At 37.0% G+C, this 24455-nt stretch overlaps 1 protein-coding gene across 3 annotated transcripts in view; it reads right to left on the reverse strand.

Moving 5' to 3' along the window:
• The window catches only part of LDLRAD4 (low density lipoprotein receptor class A domain containing 4), a 322441-nt gene that overhangs the window by 169813 nt on the left and 128173 nt on the right, over positions 1–24455 (reverse strand). For all 3 annotated transcript variants that reach the window (XM_088130968.1, XM_088130967.1, XM_088130965.1), the window contains one exon: positions 4156–4296. Coding sequence is in view for 1 of the 3 variants with exons in the window: in XM_088130965.1 (XP_087987091.1) it covers positions 4156–4296 (141 nt within the window). In the remaining 2 variants the exon portion in view is untranslated. The remainder of the gene's footprint in view (positions 1–4155; positions 4297–24455) is intronic.

Raw genomic sequence — 24455 nt, forward strand, 5'->3', positions numbered from 1 at the left:
CAGATTTTTTCTCTCTCTCCAATTTGTTTAACAAGTTAATAAACTATTCTAAATTATTTAACATTTTCAATAAATAATGTTTGTACTTTCACTTTGAAACTTGTAATCCTTGCAAAAAAAATTATCTGGTTATCTACCACCTATTTATTTGTGTGTCTATTTAACTACAATTTACCTATCCACTTACCAATTTATCCTTGGTTGAAATAAGTAATTTTCTATTCATTTGAGTCTCACAATATGTCAGTATAAGCTATTTCAATTGGATGCAGAATATCTCAGAGATTATTTTAGTATGAAGCCATACAACACATAATATGGTCAAATTTTATTGACATATGAGCAAAAGTCTTATTCATCAAAGCATTTCTTCTGTAAATCAGCAAGGAAGTGATGATATTCCTGTACTTCAAGCACACAAATTAACTCTGTACAGTGAACAATGCCAATACAACAAAGGTGCAAAGATGTCTTGCAGAATTATCACTTTTGACTGTGAGAGCATGGAAGAGGAAACATGCAGTCAGAGGTAAACTGAGTAAGACAGAACTCTCAGTCAATGTTTTGAGTTCATAATTCTATGAATCAATCATTTCTTCAGTACAGCTATTCCTCTGTGTTATCTGCATTCACCTCAGAATCTGCATGCTTGACCTAAAATAGAAAGTAAATTTATATTCCCCTACAGTGGGCAATTATGAAAAGAAGCTATAAAATTATATTGATGTATTTGTTTTCCTTGTATTCAAGCTGCAAAGAATATTGACTATATCTCTTTGCCCCTAATTTTCTGTGGTATTAATGATAGATCATGGCAATTATTTTGAAATGCCAAGTTGTACAACTATTAAAGTATAATGCACCAAATGTGGTAAGAACTATATGATGATAAATCCTTACCACTTCTGTCATCAGTATATTTGGTTGTTAACTACTCCTCACAAAGGATATATCTAATGCAAAAATACAGTATGCTATAATTAAAGTAACTGTAACAATGTATTAATTAATTGTGCTGCTGAATGTGCAGTATTTAGCCTCCCTAGTAATTTAAAACTGCTGGCCAAGTTGTTCTATCTCTGCACCTGGCCCAATGCTATTAACATGTGGAGTGCTTAAAAACATCTGGAATCTATTAATGCACAAAATCTAGCATCCTCCCCAATCTGGCTCCAAGCCAAGAAAGCCTGCATGAAAAGAAGCTGAAAATCCACAATGTGCTGTTTGGTGGGAAAGGAGGTGCAGCAGCAGAACACCCTGCTCAACAGCTGATCAGCAAGATAAATCTTTTCAAAAAGAGCTCTATAAGTATGGTCCCAAAGGAAGGTTGGGAAATGGAAACACATGCAGCACTCAGTTGTATGCATAAAATTTCACTTAGCAAGGGATATGGATGGGGACTAAGTCCATGTCTATGAATGTACAGCCACTTGGGGCATGATGCTATTGTGTAAAACTGTAAAAATAGCTCCTACCCAAAATTAATGTACAAAGTAAAAGAACTGTTAATATCCAATTTACTTAGAGGCAACTGAAACCACTTCAGATTTAGAAGGTATCCTGCAAAATCTGATAGTAAATCTTTAAATGTTTTAGACACATCTACAGTTTCAGTCATAAGACAACTACAAGTGTTTGTTAAAAGGATTCCAGTGTAACTGTAAAGTCTAGAGTAAAAAAAAACTAGGGACTACAAAGATAGACAAAATACATCAGTGAACATTTCCAGTCAGGTGTCACATGAAGGTCAAATCCAATGGCAGCCTTCTTTATTTAAAGAAGAATATGGGGATAGGTTCAACCACTTGTCAGTAATGGAATATAAACTGGAAATTCTCTCAGCTAGCAGATGAACACAGTGCAAGTTTCCATGGACAGAAAACTCCTTTGCTAATATTGGCATTCTGACGAATACCTAAACTTGCCGTTTTCATTTTGTAAAAACTCAATCACACCTTATACAATTTTGCATGCACTATGTCCATGCATTCAAAGTTTCTTCTCCAAGGAAACCATATACTTTCTAAGTTACCTCCTAATCTATTAGGTATAATTGGTCTCTCATCTCTGGTAAATTATACAGACTCCTCGCTAATTTCATCACACTAAAGCTGAACACTTAATTTACAACAAAAGGCAAGATTTGTAGGTCACAAAATGTAGAAACAAATACTGATTGTTAATATGATGGCTATGACATCAGAGCTTCGTGTGTCTGTTAAGGTGCTCCAATTAATTCATTTTTAAACATACCATATACAGTGGTACCTCGGGTCACGAACGCTTCTGTTCACGACCAATTCGGGTCACGAACAGCACCGTTCCCAAAATTTTGCTTCCATTTCCGAACGCCAGATCAGATGACAAACAGGATCCGTGGCCATTTTCCCTGCCATGACCCGTGGTCGTGGCTTCCTGTAGGGAGGAGGACTCTCCCTCCAAGCAATAACCGCCTCCCCACCCGCCTTCCTGTCCTCCACGCCAGAAGTCACGTTGAGCAAGGTTAGCGTTCTCTCTCTTCGTACTGTACTTTGTGTCATATTTTTGTGATTTTTTTAAAAAAATACATATGGTTCAGAACGGATTAACTGTAATTACATTGAACCTTATGGGAAAATTTTATTCGGGTCGCAACCAAAATCTGTTGGCGACCAAATTTGTAGGGGTCAGAACGGATTAACCATATTTACATTGAACCTTATGGGAAAATTTGATTTGGGTTGCGACTAATTCAGGTCGCGACCAGAGTCGCGGAACAAATTAAGTTCGTGAACCGAGGTACCACTGTATACTCCTGTATAGGCCCATCCCTGGATAAATCCAACCCTTGACATTTTAACCAAAATACCATGAAAAATGTGCCACCCACAGATTAGCCAACCCTTGAAATCTTCATGTTTTAATTTTCATAATTGGTTTATCCATGGATGGCACATTTTTCATGGTATTTTGGTTAAAAATTCAAAGGTTGGCTTGTCCATGGATGGGTTTATACGCGAGTATATACAGGATATGCAGGTACTTCAAAAAAGTATTGTATTGCCATATATGCTCCCAGATAAGCCCATCTGCAGATAAGCCAAACACAATTTTTGGGGTGTATTTTGGCACGTAAAATTCTTGGCTTATCTGGGAGTATATATGGTATGTCATTCTGAACAACCTTCCCAAAATCCTTGTACAAAAACACAGGATTTCTCTTCAACTCAGCTACTGAACTCAACAGGGTTATTCAAGTAAAGATTATGTTGTCTCTAATTTGTTTGCATGAGTTATTAAATGCCTTATAAAATATTTATCTTGATTATTTAAAACATAATTAAAAATAAAAAGGAAATCACTATCTTAAATAATCTTTCTGAATAACATGAAGGAAAGCCTTACTTTGATACTATCAGAAAGGCCATATTTTCATGGAACATATACAGTATTAGAATCTGTATTTCTCTGCATTTAAAACCTGATATGAAAATATGATTTGGGATTTTATCAAAATAATTTTTAACTCTCACTTTGAATTGTACTGAAAGAGTATTAAAATATACATCATGTTTTAGATATCATATTCCATCCTATAAGCACTTAGATTTTCAGCAAAAATAAAACTGGACAGATCACAAAAGACCCTAAGTGTATTTAGGTCTGAGACAGACTGCTTTCTGTTTTAAAAAGTCAAAATCTACACAAATCTCATGGCATACAATATGAAGGCCAGTCTAATTTTACTCAGTCCCTGTCAATGGCTGCTAATATTTAGCAACTTCCCATATGGATACTCCCAGTCAACCTAGATGACCCTGAATCCTCCGTCACGGACAAACTGTTGGCATCTTCTGGTTTTCCCAGTCATGAGCACCTTAGCATACTGTATAGAGTTGTATAAGTGATGCTGAGAAATTAGTGTTGTGAACAACAAAATTCACAGTGCCTACTTTTTTGCTGAAAATGTACTGTACTGATAAAGCATAGTAACTGAGAAGAAAGAAAATGACAAGTTATAACTATGACTATATTTTTTATTCTATGTTGTAGTGATAGTTACATACAGTGACAAGTTTCTACTTCCATTCTAGTATCCCCTGACAACACCAACAATAACAAAATATAACAAAATTCACAGCAAATTGTATAACTGGCATATTGGCAAGTACTCACAGCTGAAGATGCTTGGAGGTGGATGTTCAGTTACAAGTAAGCAGTTTTCTTCATCGCTATTATCCCCACAATCATTCTGTTCATTACAAAGCAGTGAGGCATGATACAAGCATTTGCCACTGGTGCAGGTAAATTTGCACTCTGAAAAAGTACACAATAAAAGGAAACCACATATGAATACACTCTATTTTCTGTTTCATTGTATATCAGATCTATAGTCTGTAATACAACATATCCAGTACACATGTACTACAATACAATTTAATAATAATTTAAAGGGTAGAAGGAATGTCAACATAGCCACATCCACCACAAACAAGTTAGACATTTACAGTCAACAATGGTCTGATAGCCATACATGAATACCAGTTATTTTCCTGGCTTGTTGGTTGATTTCTCCCAATGCATTCAAGTGATTCTTTAAATCTCTTGATCACATTTATTAGTATTTGTTTTGTATTTATTGTAAACCACTACAAGATACATATTTGTTCATCATCCTCATAGGAAGTTGCATACTTTATTGTACGGGCAGAATTATAGCTCACAGCCTGGGTCCAGAGCTATCCATTTCTCTTTGCATAGAAAGCAAATTTCAGGCAAAGCAGGAATCCCTGTGGAGAGAATGAGAAGGACTCATGTGCTAGAGGTTCCCCATTTCTGTCCTAAGACAAAAAAAAGTACTATATTTATAAACAAAAACTTGGATCCAGGCTCCTGTTCAGCAAAATTCCACTTTGGAAAAAGGGGGTCAGGAACCTATATTTTCAATTATTTCTTCCCCCATGATTCTCCTGTGCCTTCTGCCCTGAAGGATTAGGGGACCACTTCAGAGCCACATGAGAAATGATGACGGAGGCTGCAAAAGAGGAGCAAATAGGAATTACTTCCCTATCCTTGTCTCCTGTATTTTATTTCGGTGCCTCTAAGGAAAGAGCTTCTCTATTTAAGGAATGGCCAATTTAAATAGTGGACATACCTCAAAACTTCCACTGTTTCCCCCAGTATATGAAGCTCAGTAAGCACGCAGAGCTCTTTTCTTTCCATGCCTAGTAAGGAAGCTTCTTACTCATATGGAGCTCTCTACTGTATTACAGTTTCTGCTACCATTCTCATTATTACTAAATTTGTGTTTCAGGGGTTTTTGTTTATTTTAAAAGTTTCCACACCTGAAGAACAGTGAAATCAGAGGATGAATGGTAGAATTTATCTAGAACAGGGGTTCTCAAAGTACGGCCTGTGGGCCGTATCCAGCCCGCCAGGGTCATTTATCCGGCCCACCCACCTGACTGGCCGCCGTTGCTGTCTGTCAGAAGCGGAAGTGTCGGGGCTATGTTGGGAGCTCCAGGTGATGCACGAGGAAGGAGATCCAGAGCCGGACTATTCTACATGACAGGTATGCTGGGTCCGGTGGCTCTCCTCTCCTCAAACTATAGTCCAGCCCCCCAATATTCTGAGGGACCGTGAACTGGCCCCCTGTTTAAAAAGTTTGAGGACCCCTGATCTAGAACAACAGAAAATGTTCAACAAGATCATGCTTCTTGCTGTATATTCAAACATATGCTGTATGTGCACGTAAAAATAAACCTCAATTTTTGAAAATGCGGCTGCTTTTAAATCCATTTTTTATTTACAGCAGTTAGAAACTTGGTGTTAGAAATGCTAGTATATTTTATTTCAACTGACCCAAAATAAGACTTGTCTAGTTCTGTGTCTGCTTGGAATATAGCCAAGTTTGAAAAGATATAATTATTAGTGGCTGTGCTCATCTTTTTTTTTTAAAAGCTACAAAATGCCTCAGCTTTCATACTGTAATCTGCAATAATCTATCCAGGCCTATGAATCTGTATCTCTGCCCACTTTTTAAAAAAGCCAGATGGCAATGAACAAACTGGAGAATTGCAATAGTTGAATGCCGTTTCTCCCAATGCACTCAGAAAAAAATTCTGAGCTCTACTATGCAGTCCAAGAATTCAGGAAAGGCCATGATTCATTCATTCCCCTCCCAAGCTTGCCTCTTCTTGGGCAGACAACTTCTCAGCTTCCTGCACTGTATGCAAACTGAGCATTCAGGTTCAAAAGAAAACATACGGATGCACTGATCTGTCAGGTTTAGCCCTCCATATTTAGAATTTTCTACAGGTAAAGGCTAAACAATTGAATTTTTTTTTTCAAAACAAAAGATCTCTTAAATTATTTTATGTTGGATTTTTTAAAAAGTGGTTATAAAAACAAAGGGATAAGCAAGTTTAATTTTTTTCCAAAAATCATCCATTTTTATCTAGCCTAATAAATATTAAAAAGTAATTAAGGAAATACTTTATTCTAGAGATAACTCATTAAATCTAACTCTGTCTTAGGCATTATGCTGGGCCAATAATTTAGCCATAGCAGGTAACAGCACCTAATCAGGCTTGCTGATCTTGAAAAAGTTAAGTAGGACTGAACCTGGTTGGTATATGGATGGAAAAACGCCAGGAAATCTTAACAGATATAGGCTAGTCTGAGACATTAAAAAAAAATCCCAGAAATTATGAACAGCTAACTACTTCCAAAATGTTACCAAGAAAACAATAGGGGCATGTCCATGTAGATTTGAGAAAGACTAGTTCTTTAGCAGGATTATTGATTATATATTCCAGAATTCATTTTCAGAATTTCACTTCCATTATAAAGTGTCTTCTTCTCCATGTTTATTGGATTCCACAGAGAAGGTTCAAAGGGGCTGGTTAGCAGAATCACTATGTGGGAAGTGCAATATGGATGAGAAAATACTAGCCATAGAATATGGACTTGTTCAATTAATATTTCAATTATTAATAAATATTGGTTTACAAACATCATTGTTCTTTAAGGATGTGAATATGACATTGAACTGTATATCCAAAATGTCAATACTATCATTATATGTTGAATTATCAATTTACTGTGCATCGGGGTCTTTAAAAAAGACAATTATTCAACATTAGGAAGAGTTGTTCTGGATACGTACTGACTTTCTGTTTGGGAATGACAGTGGAAAGACTGATGAATATTGCGTTGTGTGTCAAGTTTTAGCAATTGATATCAACATTAAGCTAAATGCTGTATATATATTTTTTCTTTTGCTTTTAATTTTTTAAATTTATTGGAAATTGTTATTTCAGGAAACATTTTCCAGTTTGGCAGAAAGCAAATTATAATGGATGCTTATCTTTAAAACAGTCACTGAGAAATAATTTATTCAAAGCAATTCTTCCCAGTTAAACTTGCCTCTTCCTTTTTTATATGTCCCTGTATTATCCACAGTGGTTTTAGATGGATTTTTCTGGATATATTTGTGTGACTGAGCCCCTGCAAATGTCCTGCAAATGTATTATCTTCTTTTTTGTCCTGCTCACCCAATGGATTGCTTTCAGCAAAGTAAGTTGCAGATGTGAGGACTCCAGTTAGGATGGAGACCATAACAGAGCAAGGTTTGTTTATTTATTTATTAAAGAAAATACAGTCATAGACCAAAAGGAAAACAAAGTTAAAATACAAAAAATCCAGCACAGAGACCCAGATTCACAGCTGAAACTAGCAACTCCAGACTATGTTCAGATCCAAGTACTTCTGACTGCCACTGCAGTGAGTTTGAACACCTTTCTAGAGACTTGTGGTCCTGATCAAATTAATAAGAATACAGTGTTACCTGTTGGGACATGTCCAGACAATTTGTGATTAGATTAATTAACTCCATTCTCCAAGGATGATTAGGGCATTTCAGAAGTAAGTGTGTGGCTGGCTCAAGTTCAGTGTCTTTGATCCAGGATATTACAGCAAGATTTTAAAATCCTCCTTTACCACCTTGTACTTATTTTGAAATTAAATAATAAGAAAACACACTAACAGTCTTGAAAATAATGTTTAGTTAACTTCAAATTCATGGCCATTCTCTGAACATAGGACTCTCATATGGGGACTATCATCCAAACAGTGATTTAAATATGCAGCTGCAGTTTTTGGGGGATTAACTGCAACCCATTTAGAAGAAACCATCTTTTCCTCCATCTTTGGGCTATGTTGTTACCTGAGTATCTAGGAACAATCTTATCAGCTGGTATGCTAACAATGCTGTCAAGAACAGCCAGTGACCTTGAATTACACTGACAAGTAAACTAAAGTTAACTCACAATTGTACCTAATGACACACCAGAGAGACCTTCATAAATTGAGTTATTACACAGTTGTCTAGACAGGAGAAGGTGGGGGGAGGAATTGGGCGATTCTATTTTTAAAGCCAAGCCAGCAGGATTGTGGTTTATAAATAACTTTTCAAATATATTTTGCTTCCTTCTTCAGTTTCAAGCCATAATTATAATCCTCAGTGGTCAGTTACAGAACAATTTCTAACCCAGATGATAGAAAGCATTACCAGCTGCAGGTGAAATGTTTAGTGATTTTGTTTTAAATGCTTCTTCACTTTTTGTAGAACTTTTTGTAGGTAGGTGGGAAGGGAATATCAATTATGGATAAATAATATTTTTGTATTAATTCAATATACTTTTACACATCTGTTAATTCAGTATAGTTTATACAGTGTAATTCAATACTTTTATCCATTGTTCTATATGTGTTCACTTGTAAAAACATTGTACTTCATTTGTAATTTCATATAAAAATAGATGCTACAATTAGCTAAGAGGCTAATTCTGTCTTCACATTGATCTTGGCAAGACTATCACGAGGTCTGATCATATCAGTCATGGTAGCAGGAGCTCTTGCATTTGTCAGACTTCCAGCATGAAATATGCTATCTACTTTACACAGAACAATCATGGCAGTTTGTAGGCAAAACAGTAATTGTACATAAGCCTGATATCAGAAGGGAAACATCCAAAAAGAAGTGGAAAACATTTCAGCTCTTGTCAATCAAGTTGTGAACAAACAAAACTCAAAGGGAAACCTCAACATGAAATATAAGGAATTGGTACTCATAACAAGTTTTGATTTAATTCTTTTTGGGTTGAATAAAGATGGTTTACAATCACTATAAAACAGTCATGTCATAATGACTGTATTCCCATCAATTAAGGTTGTATTGAATGGGGTTCATAGTTATTTCACATTTACTGAAGCTCCAATTGACTTGTCATCTACTGCATTAGAGAATTGCCATGTAATTCTCACATTTTATATATATGCATATAGTGATAAGTAGGATTCATCTAACTGATGAAGAAGACTAGTTCAAGGATGTCTCAGGTGGTGCTCAGAAATGTAAAATCCTCTATTCCATTTTCTTAAATAGCAGCTTGTTATGGAAGATCCTATTTATATCAAACTAGCTAAGTACCCTGTATATCAAATAATCAAAATCATACCCCCTGCTCCTGCACTACTACCATTACCTCAACTACTCCACCGCAAGAGTCAACCATTTATCTAGAGAACAAAGGGCTGTCTAATTCTTGGCTGAGTAAACCTCACAGAAGAAGAATGCTATGATTTCAAAATCCAGTATTCCTGATAGAAGCAAGACACAATTTGTATCAATTTTGGTATTCTTTGGTATCCCTTCTATGAACACAAAGAGTATCAGATCTATTATGAAATCTGGTTGCACCCTTGGTAGGAAGGGCTGGCTACGTCAGGATTATACTATTAGGCTACTTAATTCAACTGGGCTTCAGTGGGATTAGGTGTTTTATTTGGTAGTAAATTGCAGTAAACCATAGAAGACTTCATAGGTTAAAACATGGCACCATGAACTCTTCTCAGAAAGCATGTATATTTCATCTCAGCATTTATTCAATGACCTAGCCCTTTGAACAAGCAAACCGCTGCATTCTATATAAGCAGCTGCTTTCAAAAAGAAATAAAGTTTACATTAAAATATGTAAAACTTACTACAAAATATTTAAATAAGTGCAAAGTAATCTGCGATAGAAGTTTACACACACACACACACACACATTGAGAGCCAAGCTATGTCAGTAAGTGTATTGTCGAAGGCTTTCACGGCCGGCATACGAAGGCTGGTGTGGGTCTTCCGGGCTGTGTGGCCGTGTTCTGGAAGTTTTGTTTCCTAACGTTTCGCCAGCACCTGTGACCGGCATCTTCAGAGTGCAGGAGCACAGACAGGAGCAGTTCTCTCTGTGCCCAGGGTGATGTGGCCCTTTTGTGGGTATTTATAGAGATCTGAGTGGGGGGGACAGGGGGTGGATGACACCTTCGCAATTTGGAGTCAGGATGAAGAAGACCTAGAGAAGTTCCTGAACCACCTAAACAGCGTCCACCCCAATATACAATTCACCATGGAAAAAGAAGTGGACGGCCAACTTCCATTTCTAGACACGTTGGTCATACGCAAACCAGACCTCAAATTAGGACACAAAGTCTACAGAAAACCCACCCACACAGACCGGTACCTACACAAAAACTCCAACCACCACCCACGTCAGAAAAGAGGCATTATCAAAACCCTCCTGGATCTTGCCAATCAGATCTGTGAAACCCAATTCCTAAACTCTGAACTTAACCACCTAAATTGGGTCCTACAAGCGAATGGCTACTCCAAGAATGAAATAAAAAGAGCTATCAAACCAAGAAAACAACATGCGACTGAAGAAGAAAAACAGCCACCCACCAACAAAGTATTTCTGCCCTACATCAAAGGGGTCACAGACCGCATGGGAAAACTGATGGAAAAACACAATTTCCAAACAATCTTCAGACCCACCAGAAAAGTACAAGAAGTGCTAAAATCAGCAAAAGACAAAAGGGATCCCCTCACCGCTGCAGGAGTATACCGCATACCATGCAGTTGCGGGCAAATATACATCGGGACCACAAAACGCAGCATCCATACCAGGATAAAAGAACACGAAAGACACTGCAGACTACAGCAGCCAGAAAAATCTGCAGTAGCTGAACATGCTCTCAAGCACACTGGACACAAAATCCTTTTTGAAAACACAGAGATACTGGACAACACCAACAGCCACTATACCAGGCTATACTGGGAAGCCATTGAGATTCACAAACACCAGCACAGTTTCAATAAAAAAGAGGAGAGTCTAAAAATCAACAAAACCTGGCTACCAATCCTGAAAAATACAGCCTGCAAAAGGTCAACGAACTCAGCTCAACCACCAGGACGTGTGAACAGTTCACACAATGAACTTGCTAATCACCCCCAGCAGCCCCTTGATAGCAATTCAATAGAAGAAAAAACCCTGCCTAATCCCCAGGAAGATGCACACAGATTCTGACACCAAAACAAGCAGCCACTCAGTAACCCAAGCCCCCCCAAGTCCCCCCTTCCCCCCCCCAGATCTCTATAAATACCCACAAAAGGGCCACATCACCCTGGGCACAGAGAGAACTGCTCCTGTCTGTGCTCCTGCACTCTGAAGATGCCGGTCACAGGTGCTGGTGAAACGTTAGGAAACAAAACTTCCAGAACACGGCCACACAGCCCGGAAGACCCATACCAGCCATATGTCAGTAAGGCCAAATAATGCTCTCAGGTAAGTTAAAGACTCCACTTTCCTATGACTCTTAGGGTTCAACAGCAGTTTTCTTATGAATTTAGGAGCCAGTTGTCCTCATGTTACTAGTGCTCCAACCAACCCAAATTTTCTAGATGCATATGCATACCAGATGGAAGAATAATGTTGGGAGAAGTAAACAGAATCATGGATGCTGATCCCAGGAACAGCAGGTGCTAGCATGGCAATTTACAGGTCCAAAATATATGTGAGTAAATTCTAAGTTGCTCACGTATTAGACTGCTGTGTCTGGCTATAAATGCTAATCAAGCAGACAAAAATGAAAGGGGGTTAAACAGATAGGAAGAAAAAAGCAAAAGACACCTAGTTATTTTGTCTATCAAGTGAAAACTTGTTAGAAAATCAACCTTGGAGGAAGAACTCATGATTCTGAAATTTAACAGACCAGAAAAACAGAGCATGGCCTATTTATAAATAGCTTTGCAGCCCCACAAATCCATTGGAATAAAAAAAAAAAAAAAACATTTTCACTGTCAAAAAATTGACTGGGCCAAACAAAACCTTTAAAAAATACTCTGTAGGTTGTGTAGGATTCTTGTTCAAAAATAGTGATGTGGTGGGGTAGTGGAGAACTGTCATATGGATCGTCATACAACTTACAAAATGTATTATTTCTGAATTAAAAAATCATTTTTGGTTCATAATTCATGAAATAATATCTGTACCACAATGCGCACATATTGTTTGGAAACAAAGGTGAATTACAAAACAATGATGTAAGCCTTAATAATATCTTTACTTGTATGGCTTACAGGTACTGGCTGAATTGCTTTAAATATATGTTTTAATAAATCACAATAGCTGTATTCTCACAATGCACTAACCTAAAACCAAACAAACTATATTATGGATTACCATAATATGTGAATCCAACCAGTGAGTTAGAATGGAGCTACTCCAAGTAAAGCCTAGCAACCAAAGGATGAAACTTTACCAAAGACTTTTCAGTATTAACTGCATAAAAATTAAATAAGGTCAACACCATTTCTTACAGAAGAAGATAATAATGATTGAATAACCAGTCTTTGTTTATAATGTGGTCAGAACTAAACCCTCCCGAGTCCTGCTGATCTGCCTCCTCGTGGTAATGGGGTGTTCCTGGGAGGCATCGGTGAAGAATGTTGGGAATGTATGCTAAGAGCATATATTCCCAACAGGGTCACCCAAGGCATGAAGGTCATCCCAGCTGCCTAGCTAAAGCAAGCAGGCACCTACACTGGGCAGCAGTGGTATAGGAAGATGCCAGAGGCAGATGATCACTTTAGTGACAATGGCAAAGGCATCAATTCATACTATGTGGGAGAAAGCAGTGGTAAACCACTCCTGTAATCCACTCCTGTATTTTTACCAAGAGAAACACATGGATAGAAAACATAAAATGATTGGAGAAAATCTATCTATGTGGTTGCTAGTAGGCAAAAGCAACTTGATGGCACATAATCAATCAATCAAACAATCAATCAGAACTAAAACCTTAATTTATTATCATTTTCCAAACTCAAAAAAAAAAAAGATAAGCCAGGCATGTTTCAAGTATCCCTCAGTTGAAGTCTGTATTCTTTTGCGCAGGCAGAGCTTGACAGAACAGTAGCTTCCCTGCTTGAGGCAAACTGTGGTTACCCACAGTTCAATTTGAGCTATAGCAGCTCTCTCTCCATTTCTTTGTCATAAGCCATCAGCACAGCCATCACGATACCATTAAGTTTCATCATTATTAAGGACTAGAAAGGAGGGAGAGTGAACAGCATGTTAGCTATCATGAGACTACACAGGATGGCACTATGACTATCACCACTCTGTATTTTCTCTTCACAGATGCCACCAAGTAAACTCAGCACTGTGCATGAATCCCCTACCACTTTATTTTTAATATCTTCCTACCATGTATCTCCTGTGCCATTTTAGTTTTAATATCTTCTGTTTAAAAAGATACCAAACATAAGATAAGCCTTTTTAGGCTAGATCTAAGTCCAATCTGGAAACCTAGAGGAACTCTACAAAAAGGACATATATGCACTGAAATTTGATAGCAATCTGCCAGAGAATTACGATAAACTTCCTGTTGGTACCTAAACCAGGGTTTTCAAACTCTATTCCACAGAATACTACAGTTCCTCAAGAACTTGATGGAGTTCCATGAGATACTAATAGCAAAAAAAGAAAAAAAAGTTCACTCGAACATAGCCTCTTTATTAAGGGTTCCAGGACTTTTTTAAAGAACAGGTTCCACAGCCTGAAAAAGTTTGAAAAGCCTTGACGTGAACCACACAGATCATCCTCTCTCCCCCTAGGTACTACAGTATGAGGATATGAGGCTACTTTATAGGCATTCTTTATAGCAGTGTTTCTCAACCTTGGCCACTTGAAGATGGGTGGACTTCAACTCCCAGAATTACCCAGCCAGCATGGCTGGCTGGGTAATTCTGGGAGTTGAAGTCCACCCATCTTCAAGTGGCCAAGGTTGAGAAACACTGCTTTATAGTTTACTTAAGTATGTGAAATATTTTCAATATTTCCAGAAAACTAAGTGTTCTTATAGCAATATTAACATTATCAGTAATAATGGGTGGCTTATGTGTGTGTTTAGTGAAGACTTCTCCCCATGTTTAATATTCATAGTGGCTTAAAAGGATGTCATTAGCGTCCCTGGGAGATTTCCACCTTTTGTAAAAAGCAAGAGCCAAGTGGGCACAGAGAGAATTTCAATCAGAACTTATTCATGTCATAGTCATGGTCCAGCTTGCACACACAGCTTGCATTTATTTTTTAAAAATCAGTTGCAAAGACACAGCACTCATTCTAGAAACATTACTGTGAGAGAAACTAACCCTAGTCTATATTCCTCATTAGCCAAACGCTTACAAATTGAATATGCTGCCATCTGCATCAGATCCCATTTGCTTTCTTCCTACATTATTTGAAAATACATAGAGTAGGATGGGAAGTTGCAAAACAGATATTAGATGTATATTGTAGGGGTGTGCAAAATGTTTGAATTCAAAATATTTTAAATTCAAGAAAAAGTACTGAATTCAAAACACTTGTTTTGATCACTGTGAAAGTATGTATGTATGTATTTAAATATAAACAGATTTATCTAGCTGTGGTGTTCAACCCTGAGCTACATGCATTCTCTTCTATTTATATAGCCACCCATCTTATATCATAATCCTGGGCATATCACAACAATAATAAAACAATAAAAATATAAAACCAATATAAAACATTCCCAGCATCTCCCCAAAACCACACACCCCTCACATCCAACAGATAACTTTCCTGGGATCCAGCCACACACTATCCCAACACTTGTGGGAAAAGCCAAGTCTTCATGGCTTTTCAGAAGGCCAGGAGGGTAGGGGCCTACTGGATCTCAGAGGAAAGGGCATACAAAGGGCAGGGTTTGCTACTGAGAAGGTGCACTCCCTAGGTCCCACTATTTAGCAACATTTAAGGAAGGGACTTGGCGCTTGTCCACACTATCAGACCTGGTGGAGAGGGCACATACCCTCAGAGAGAGGTGGTCCCACAAATAACCTAGTCCCAGGCCATTCAGGTCTTTAAAGGTGATAATCAGCACCTTGAATTGTACCTGGAAAAACTGGAAGCCAGTGCAGCTCACACAGCAATGGTGTAACATGGGAAAGCCAACTGGTTGACTTTGGGCCAGTCACTCTCTCTCAGCCCAACTCACCTCACAGGGTTGTTATTGTGGTGAAAATAGGAAGAAGGAATATTAGGTATGTTCACCACCTTGAGTTATTTATAAAAATAATAAAGGCAGGATAAAAAAAATCTAAAAAAAAAATTGGGGCACCCAAAGCTGTGTGCGCCAATGCATTCTGCACCAGTTGTTATTTCCTTCAAAATCAGCCCCATGTAGAGTTCACTGCAGTAAAAGTAGTGCAGTGAAGTAGTTCACTGCAGTAAAAAACAATTGTTTCCAATTCAAAATGGTACTCATTCAAAAAGTTGCATGTCCCTATCATACAATGACTCAATTCAGTCAATTCCCTGATATATTTGAAAATATATAAACAGGTGCCTCCTTTTCTTCTCTCCTCCAGAACAATGTAAATTTTTTAAAAATTCCTGTAGAGGAATGTGGAGATAACTTGATGAAGGAATGCAGAAGCCACTAAGGGAGCAGAAACAAGTTAATCCTGGGAAAGGAGACAGTGGAAAGTGTTAGAAAGAAAAACTCAAAATATCTCCACCTTGATTCTGTTCAGTATTAGAGACAGCAAAGGGAAACTCAGACAGGCTTCCAAGATTCTCTTGTTATATCTACAACAATAAAGTAGCGTTCCTATAATCCTTGTAGTAGCTATTTTCTGACATGGCCTACCATGAAGAGCTGACATAATCAAACCGTAGCTTGACAGCTGGAAAGTAAGAGCAAACTATGACTTCATTAGAATAATGTAAAAAATTAAACCAGGTGGAGGAGAAAACTGGTAAGCATTGGAAGACTGTCTGAATGCAACCACTGTCTGCTTTCAAAGGAGGTTTTCATTTTAGAATTAAAGAACTGGCTAAGTTATCTTGAACTATTTTTTTTTAAATCTAAATTTAACTCAAATGTGGATCAAGCAAAATTAGATTAAATGAACAAAAAATTAAAACACTCAGGAAAATAAAATTTCAAACTTAATGTTAACCAACTATACAAAGCTTTTTTTCTTAAATGTCAGAATTCCTTCAAGTCTTGCTACATTTCCTATCTAGCATTTTACAACCATTTACTAAGATAATAAAGATTGCTGTCCATGTAAACACATGCATGAAAAGAAAATAATTTTATTTCAAATATGTTTTACTGGTCAAAAATGTCCAAATCCTTATGCATTCAAACATCCTACACCCATCTTCTCCAAACCTTCAGAATATTGCTAATAAAAAACATTGACAAGCAAAAGGATTTACTTTCAAAGAGAGCTTTTTATTTATTTTTCTAGGCCATGTTGGTGAACAAAGATAAATTTGAGGGAATTTAGGAGAGAGAAGAGAGCGGTGGATTACAGTAGTTCAACTTAAGCTGTCATTAATATATGAACAGTCATTTTATTGTATTACCAATTTCCTCTATATCTTCAAAAGGGCATAGGTTCAAATCCACTTTCTCTCAGCTTTCTGCCCTCAGTTCCTAACACTCCGTTAACAGTATTTGTTCAGGGTCAGTTCACATTAGAAATCAACCCACTATATATTTAAGCATTGCTGCTGTTACTAGTCGAGTCCTGCCCCATCCAATATTCCCAGAATTCCAATTAAACCCTTAAGTACAGGAAGCCGAGAGAATGGCGTGGTTCCAAGAACCGTAATAAATTTCAGAGATGCTAGTGGAGCGTGAAGGATCCAGGTGCCTCTCTTCAGTTCTCCAGTCCAGAACATGAGTATGATCATTAAGTCTATATGGGATTTACTGAGCTTGCAAATTGAATCCTGGAAAAAAGCATCTTCCCCAGTAAGCAAAATCCTTAATGGTGGTAAATTGTCACAGAAGGGGTGAATGAGAAAAAATAGTCTTTTCTTGATTTCTCAGCATTCTTCAAGCAGCAAGGATAATAGTCGCTATATTTAAAACTCATGTTGAACCATAGTTTAGTATCATCTTACCCAACTCGCCATTCCTCCAAATATATCAGGAGTATAACATTAAGCATTTTCAGCTTCAAGAACCTGCACTGTGCCTCTTCATAACACACATGATAAATATTTCTGTTTTGAGGACCACATTTCCTCAATGATAATCAATTAGGGGTGGGGCTGAAGCAAGTGATTAGTGGGGAATGAGCCAAGAATAGCTGGGGCCATGCAGACTTTATTTTTTACACCCCCTTTCCCCTTGTTTCTCTTCTAATTTCCTTCTCCCATTTAGCACACTGCTGGAAAGGACAGATCACTCTAAAATAGTAGAGAGCCATGTAAATCAAACCTTGGGCCATCTATCATTCAGGACTATAACTTGCCTATTTTTTTATTAAAAACAATTAGGGTTCAAGCTATGGTTTGTGAAGTTGGCTGGTTGACACTATCCAACATTATTTTAAGACACTTCATGTTAAGCACAGCTCTAGCTAAGCAAACTTGATAACTTCTGAACTCTTCCCCTGGGCTGCTCAGAAATAGGAAAAAGAGAGAAGGGAAAGAATTCATGTCTGGGGTTTGGTGTAGTGCTGAATGGGCTCGTTTGTCCATACCCTAAGGCATATCCTAGTTGCACTTAACATTTGTGCAGACATGGTCCATGACAGAAGCTGTGATTAAGGCAGAGACCTTTAAATAGGATTTGTAGTTAGTTGAATTGATACATCTGTGTAATCTAATATAGGGCGCAGAAGCACAAAGCATAAGCACTACCACTTCCTTCTATTTCCCTGTCATCTCCTTCCTTCTTCCTTAAAGTACAGTGGTACCTCGGGTCATGTGATGGACTGGAATGGAGGAAGGGGGGTGAAAACGGTGCTCTCGTCTGCTCTGGAGATAAGCGGAGAAAGCCGGCGCATCCCTAAACATTCCAGAAGATAGTAGAGAGTTGTGCCTGGGAACTGCTGGTCAGTCTGAAAAGATTCTGTAAATAAGCGCTAGCTAATAAGCCTTGCTGATTGAACCTACACGGTCTCCAGGAGTTCCTTGGGCTAGGCCTGACAGGTCACGAACTTAATTTGTTCCGCGACTCTGGTCACGACCCGAATTGGTTGTGACCCGAATCAAATTTTCCCATAAGGTTCAATGTAAATACAGTTAATCCGTTCTGAACGATATGTATTTTTTTTTTAAACCACAAAATATGACACAAAGTATAGTACAGTACACTATAAAGAGAGAGAACGCTAACCTTTCTTGAGGCGTGGAGGACAGGAAGGCGGGTGGGGAGGCGGTTATTGTTTGGAGGGAGAGTCCCCCTCCCTACAGGAAGCCACGACCACGTGTCACGGCAGGGAAAATGGCCGCGGATCCTGTTCGTCACCTGATGCGGAGTTCGCGAACGGAAGCAAAATTTTGCGAACGGTGCTGTTCGTGACCCGAATTGGTCGTGAACAGAAGTGTTCATGACCCTAGGTACCACTGTATTTCTCCAGCTCTGGAATACCAGTTATGATAAAGAAACACTGTGCTTTACAATGTGCAGGCAGCATGCAGACGTGCAATTAAGAAAATCATTTTGGACTTTGGGGAGGTTAAGAAGATGGGGAGAGGTGGCAGGAGAGAAGAAGCAGACAAAAGGGAAGAGGAACCTGGAAGTGCCTGTAAGCCAACCAGCTAGCTACTGCAAAGCAGAGAAACAGCTGTCAGAACAGAGCCTGAGAAATAGCTGTTCATAGCAGTTTGCATGGTCATCTGAAACATGAATCATAGGCTAGCATGATATGTGAATACTAATAACTTCTAACCCTTTCAGCTGGCATAGTTCAACATATGTGGAAAGATTCAGGTGAATGTGATATTTAAATATGGATACCAGTAATAGCACTGAGTTCTTCCTATGAGTATCAGAAAAGTCTATTGCAGATTTGTTTTCAGACAGAATGGCAAGAATGGGTACATAACCTACAGAATCTACACATACCTATCTTCAGTATTAACACAAGCTAAGTACAAAGATGTATACTGTATGTTGTATTAAGATGCACAAAAATTGTTCACACTAGCTAAGACTGCCTATGTGGTGTAGTAGTTAAGGTGGTAGACTAGGATTTGGAAGATCCAATTCAAGTCCACCTCCAGCCAGGAAAAACTCCAAATGACTTTGTACCAGTGACTTTCTCTCAGCTCAACCTACCTCAAAGGGCTGTTGTTGCTGGGATAAAATGAAGGTAGATCCCCATATAAATTATCTTGAGTGCCTTGAGGAAAGGCAGGAATCCACACCAAATCAGTAAACATTAACCCTCAAATGCACAGCAAGTTAGGGAATCATAGTTCTAGAAATAAAAATAGATATACTGTTGCCTGTCACAAACATGTGGAAGTTTGACAAATTAAACTAACAATCATATGATATTGACAAATAACATATAGATTCATCTATACATTCTTCATTCTTCTCTTCCCCCAGACATTTCTTAGCTACAAATACTGCTTTTGATCTACTTTACTGTCCTACTGTAGCGGGAAATTTAAAGATGAAGCTGATTTATTTCATCTTTAAATTGTCAACCTGGTAACATTAAGCACTGATCAGGTAGAGATAATCATTTTTTTTTATTTATTCAGTTTCTGAATGCTATTTAATATAATAAGGCAATTATAGGAAACTAGAATAAAACAGATTTTTTAGCAACACAATAACGAGTGATTTTATTATGAATTACTCTAGTTAAAATAAATCAATGAAGAAAAACAAATAAAATTGTCAATTCTCAGAAAAAATATAATAGAAAATAGTTTGGGTAGAAATTAATGGTAATGGTATCTTCTGAAGAGTGAAGGAACATGAGAGTTAGAAAGTCTGTTCTGGTAAATGCGAGAACCAGTCCTTCTGTGGAACACCCATGAAAATTTAAGGAAAATATATGCGAATATAAAGTTATTTACACAACAACTTTTCTTTCTTCTCTATCCCTTGAAGCCCCCAGTGTGCCGTCAAAACTGCCTTTTTGTTTTAGGAGATCCTCTCAAGAAAACATTGAATGCACACAGGCAACTTCCTTTTCCATGATCATTAACTCTTTCTGCTTACAAAAATATTGTATCAGAATCTGCCCATAGGATCTCTGCAGTATACCATTTACGGCAACAAAACATTGCAATTAAGTGAACATGTTGTATCAAGAACTGAAAAAGTTTTATCATCATTTTAGGACAGATAATTCTCTAGCATTTATTAAAGAGGGGACATACAGAGGGCAAAGTTTGCATCTGTGTGTGTGTGTGTGTGTGTGTGTGTAAATAAATAAATAAAAATATAGGCACAAGATTGACATCATCCTTTCACAATTTAAGAATGTTTTATGAACAGCTGGTACAGTTTATGTATCTTCCATATCAGCAGATAATATCGAAGTTCAACTTTTAAATGCCTGCTAACTAAATTAAATAATGGAAAAGCAACATCCTTAGAAAGAATATGCTTATAATGCAAACATATATTTAGCATACTATAATTATTTTCAACATAATGCTCAGCATTTAAATAACTCCAAATCGTTCTGGCACACAAAGTTAGTTTTTACTTTAGGTGTCCATTTCTCTGGATTAGAATAATGTTTTATTACAAATACTGAGTGTTCTTATATTTGTTTTAAGCCAAAATAATTTCAGGGTATCCCATACAACTGTGCACCTGTTCATGTCAGTTGCTGGGCTCCAATCTTGTGAATTTTACTACTTCTGCTACCTCCAGCTGTTGATCAAGAGCAGGTGTGGCACAGCTAGAATAGAAATCTCTCAAAATCTCTGCATCCCTGAGCAAAAAAAGGGCAGTCAAGAACCACTGAGGCCCCAGATTAAGCCAATGCTTTATGCTATAATATTAATGCTGCTTACTATCAACCATTTCAAGTAGTCGTGCATCCTTTCACAAGTTTCATGCCACTATCAGCACCACTTTGCTCTCAGGTTTCCACAGCTTTGCAATCTTTACAGAAAAGTAATAAGCAGCCTAAACTGAGTTTTAACCAACTCAGGGCAGATACTTCTATCTTACTATATCAAGAGGGATTGTACAATTTTTTTTCTCAAGAAGTATAATATAATGAAATCCATAAGTATCACACAATTCATAACCTAATGATTTCTAGTTTCCAAGCAACTCCAAAAAATACTGTGAAAATGTCATCACCTAAGAATATATTTTCCTATTTTCTTGTTCACTCTTCTCCTCCTTACTCTGAATGTACTCTCTGCTTCATTTTATCTTATTCTCCTTCCTATCTTTTTAAAACTATCTATAATAGACAAACACCACACCCTTATTCTCTTAGCATCTGTCATAGGACAGATCCAAAAACTGCAGTTGAAATGTGTAGCACTGGAACAATTTAACTATCATACAATTTGTATAAAGACATGGTTATAAACCAGACATCCAAAATGCATCAAGATTTTTATGTCACATACGCTGATTCATAATTGCATTTATCTGAGTGTCAAATGGGACTAAACCTAAAGGCTCTACAAAGTGACATTCAAAATCACCTTTGGAGCTTTTGAATTTTATAAATGTCTCAAAGAATACTGAATCTTCCAACATATTTTGTAATCACTACATCACCACCTCTGGTCTAAGCTGTTTATCTCCATTGTCTAGAATTGTCAGTCATTTAATGCCTGGTTTCTAAGTAATTAGTCAATTAATCATTTACATTTGGGGGAAATAATGATATAATATAAAACTTCATATAAGCTGATTTGTTGAAGTCTCTGAAAACATATCTGCAGTTTCTCTTCTTAGTATTACTGTGTAGTTCTGAACAACTTGCAGAATTTTACACCTAGATCAGAAACTAAAGCCATTGTGTGTTCTTGTTTAAAATTTGCCACACATGCTACCTTTCTCACCAGGGCTGCCCCCACAATCTCCCCAAGGCCATTGCTTCCAACAATTTTAGACTAAATAGAAGAGTTGAAAAATAATGCATACAAAAGCATATTGCTTGCACAACAAGACCTGATTCATGTCAATGTATTATGTTGCAATACAGATGTAAATTAAGTTTGCAGTTACAGCTTTTGTTAATCACCTGTACATAAAGTGTTCTTCCCATTGACACATTAGCCCATATCCTGACCCTATCATTCATTTATGGCAAGTAGCCCAGCAGCACCACCATCATGTTGCAAATTTGTTCCTTTGGATCTGACCTACAATGCTGGGATCTTTATCTAATTCCTTAGACCTTTTCTGGAGTTCTTCAAGCAAAGAAAAATGTAGGAACAAAATTAGACAACTAAGCTTGCTACTTCCTCATATTTCAAATGCTCAGTCTTTTGTTTTTAGCAACAGAGGTTAAGACTATTTTGATTTCAAGCAAATCTGTAGGTATAAATTACAGAAAAAACTACCCTGTTCTTAACAAATTTGTTCTAGTATATGAGACCTAATGATCAAATATCAGCGTATATACTAGGTGTGTGATTCTGAATATACAAAGTTAAAAGATTTTCAAGTAGAAAATGCCATTTCATTTAACTATTACATACTTATTACCAAACACATTCGACTACAATGTTAAATATTTTATAGTAATCTTTTTTTGTTGTTGTTGCCAGCCTTTACTTCTACAGACTATTTTTAGTTATTAAGTTTTAAATGCTTGAATATGGTTTTTTTTTTTTTAATTTATCTCTGTTGCTGCTGTACTGCTTCACTATCAGCTGAGTCACACACACACAGATAAAGTTAGGAGAGTGAAGTATGTTACAGTACAGCAATAATTATTTGCATACAAATTATAAGTCTTCTTTTGAAAGTTGGAACTTGGTTAATTTAATTCTAAATATTCAGTTTCTAAGTATGATTCTTGGGTGATCAAACCAATTTCATAGGTTCTAAGGTTCAATGATATGTAATGGCAGCATGGTCACTTTAATAAATTTGGCATAGAAAATAAGTGTAGGATAGAATAAAATATCCAAGAGGATGCTTGTAGGTACATGGCAGATTAAAATTTGGTAGTATCTAATGGAAGCTTTTTCATATTCAGACACAGAACTACAAGACTGAAAAGGAAGTGTTTTAAAAATCATTTTACCTAAAAAGTATAGACTCCATCCTAGGATCGTCAAATATACTGCCATATGAAAAACCACCACTTATGCTTTCACAATTTATGGAACTATATAACAATATGTATCAGTATAAATTTACCAAAGTAATCCAGATTACAATATGCTACATAGAGATAACTTGTCTCACATAAATTTGTCAATCCACCAAATCTTTCTAAGTAACTTGGGCATGAGAAACAAGCTAGAAACCAAATAAAACAAAACTTTAAAGACTACTAATTTATTTGAACAGGCTAAAATTCCTTATTGACCTGAATTATTTATTTAATTAGAATACTTACATGGCTGTCCAACTCAAACAATGTGGCTCCTGACTATCATTATTGTACAAATTCACTGTTGTTCCATTTCAATTGTAAACATGAATTTTGTATATTCAGACATTCTTGTGTCAGAATGTTAGATATGCTGGAAACATGTTCCATGTTTTCTATGCGAAGGCACAAGGCTCAACCTTTTGTAAAATTACTAATAATCGCCAGCTGTCACCCCAATTTTAACCTATCTCTATTTACCTATGCATAACATTTAAAATAGGACAAACAGTGATTGTTTGAGCATTCTATCTGTATAAACATCTGCTTCTTCACTGTCACCACAAAAGCTAGCCAATAACCAAAGGAAGGTCACATGATACACCAAAAGGATTCTCTTTTTAACCCTATCACCTTGCGAACAAATTTTCTGAAAAACAATATAATATTAATTATATACACACATTATAAATAAATAAGTAAAACACATCACATATAATTCAATATGCATTCTAGCTTTTACAACCATATTTGCTACAATCAGCCATATCTTCTCTCCACTAATGTATGAAATGAAATGGACTTTTTCAGCACAATATTATTCTGGCAAAGGTTGAAGAAAAATGGTTTTTCTTCAACAAGGAAAATATTCATTTCTTCCTGGACAGAATTGATTCTTTAAAATAAGCTGCAGTGGAGATTGTACTGAACTTTTTTTTTCATTTTACTGGCAGGTCCCATGTCTGTCCAATGTCTTGCCTGGAACAACTGAAAC

Source organism: Python bivittatus, unplaced genomic scaffold (genome assembly GCF_059951505.1).
Source record: "Python bivittatus isolate LINGU-HERP-01145 unplaced genomic scaffold, Pbiv_v1 ctg000840_np1212, whole genome shotgun sequence".
Taxonomy (NCBI): domain Eukaryota; kingdom Metazoa; phylum Chordata; class Lepidosauria; order Squamata; family Pythonidae; genus Python; species Python bivittatus.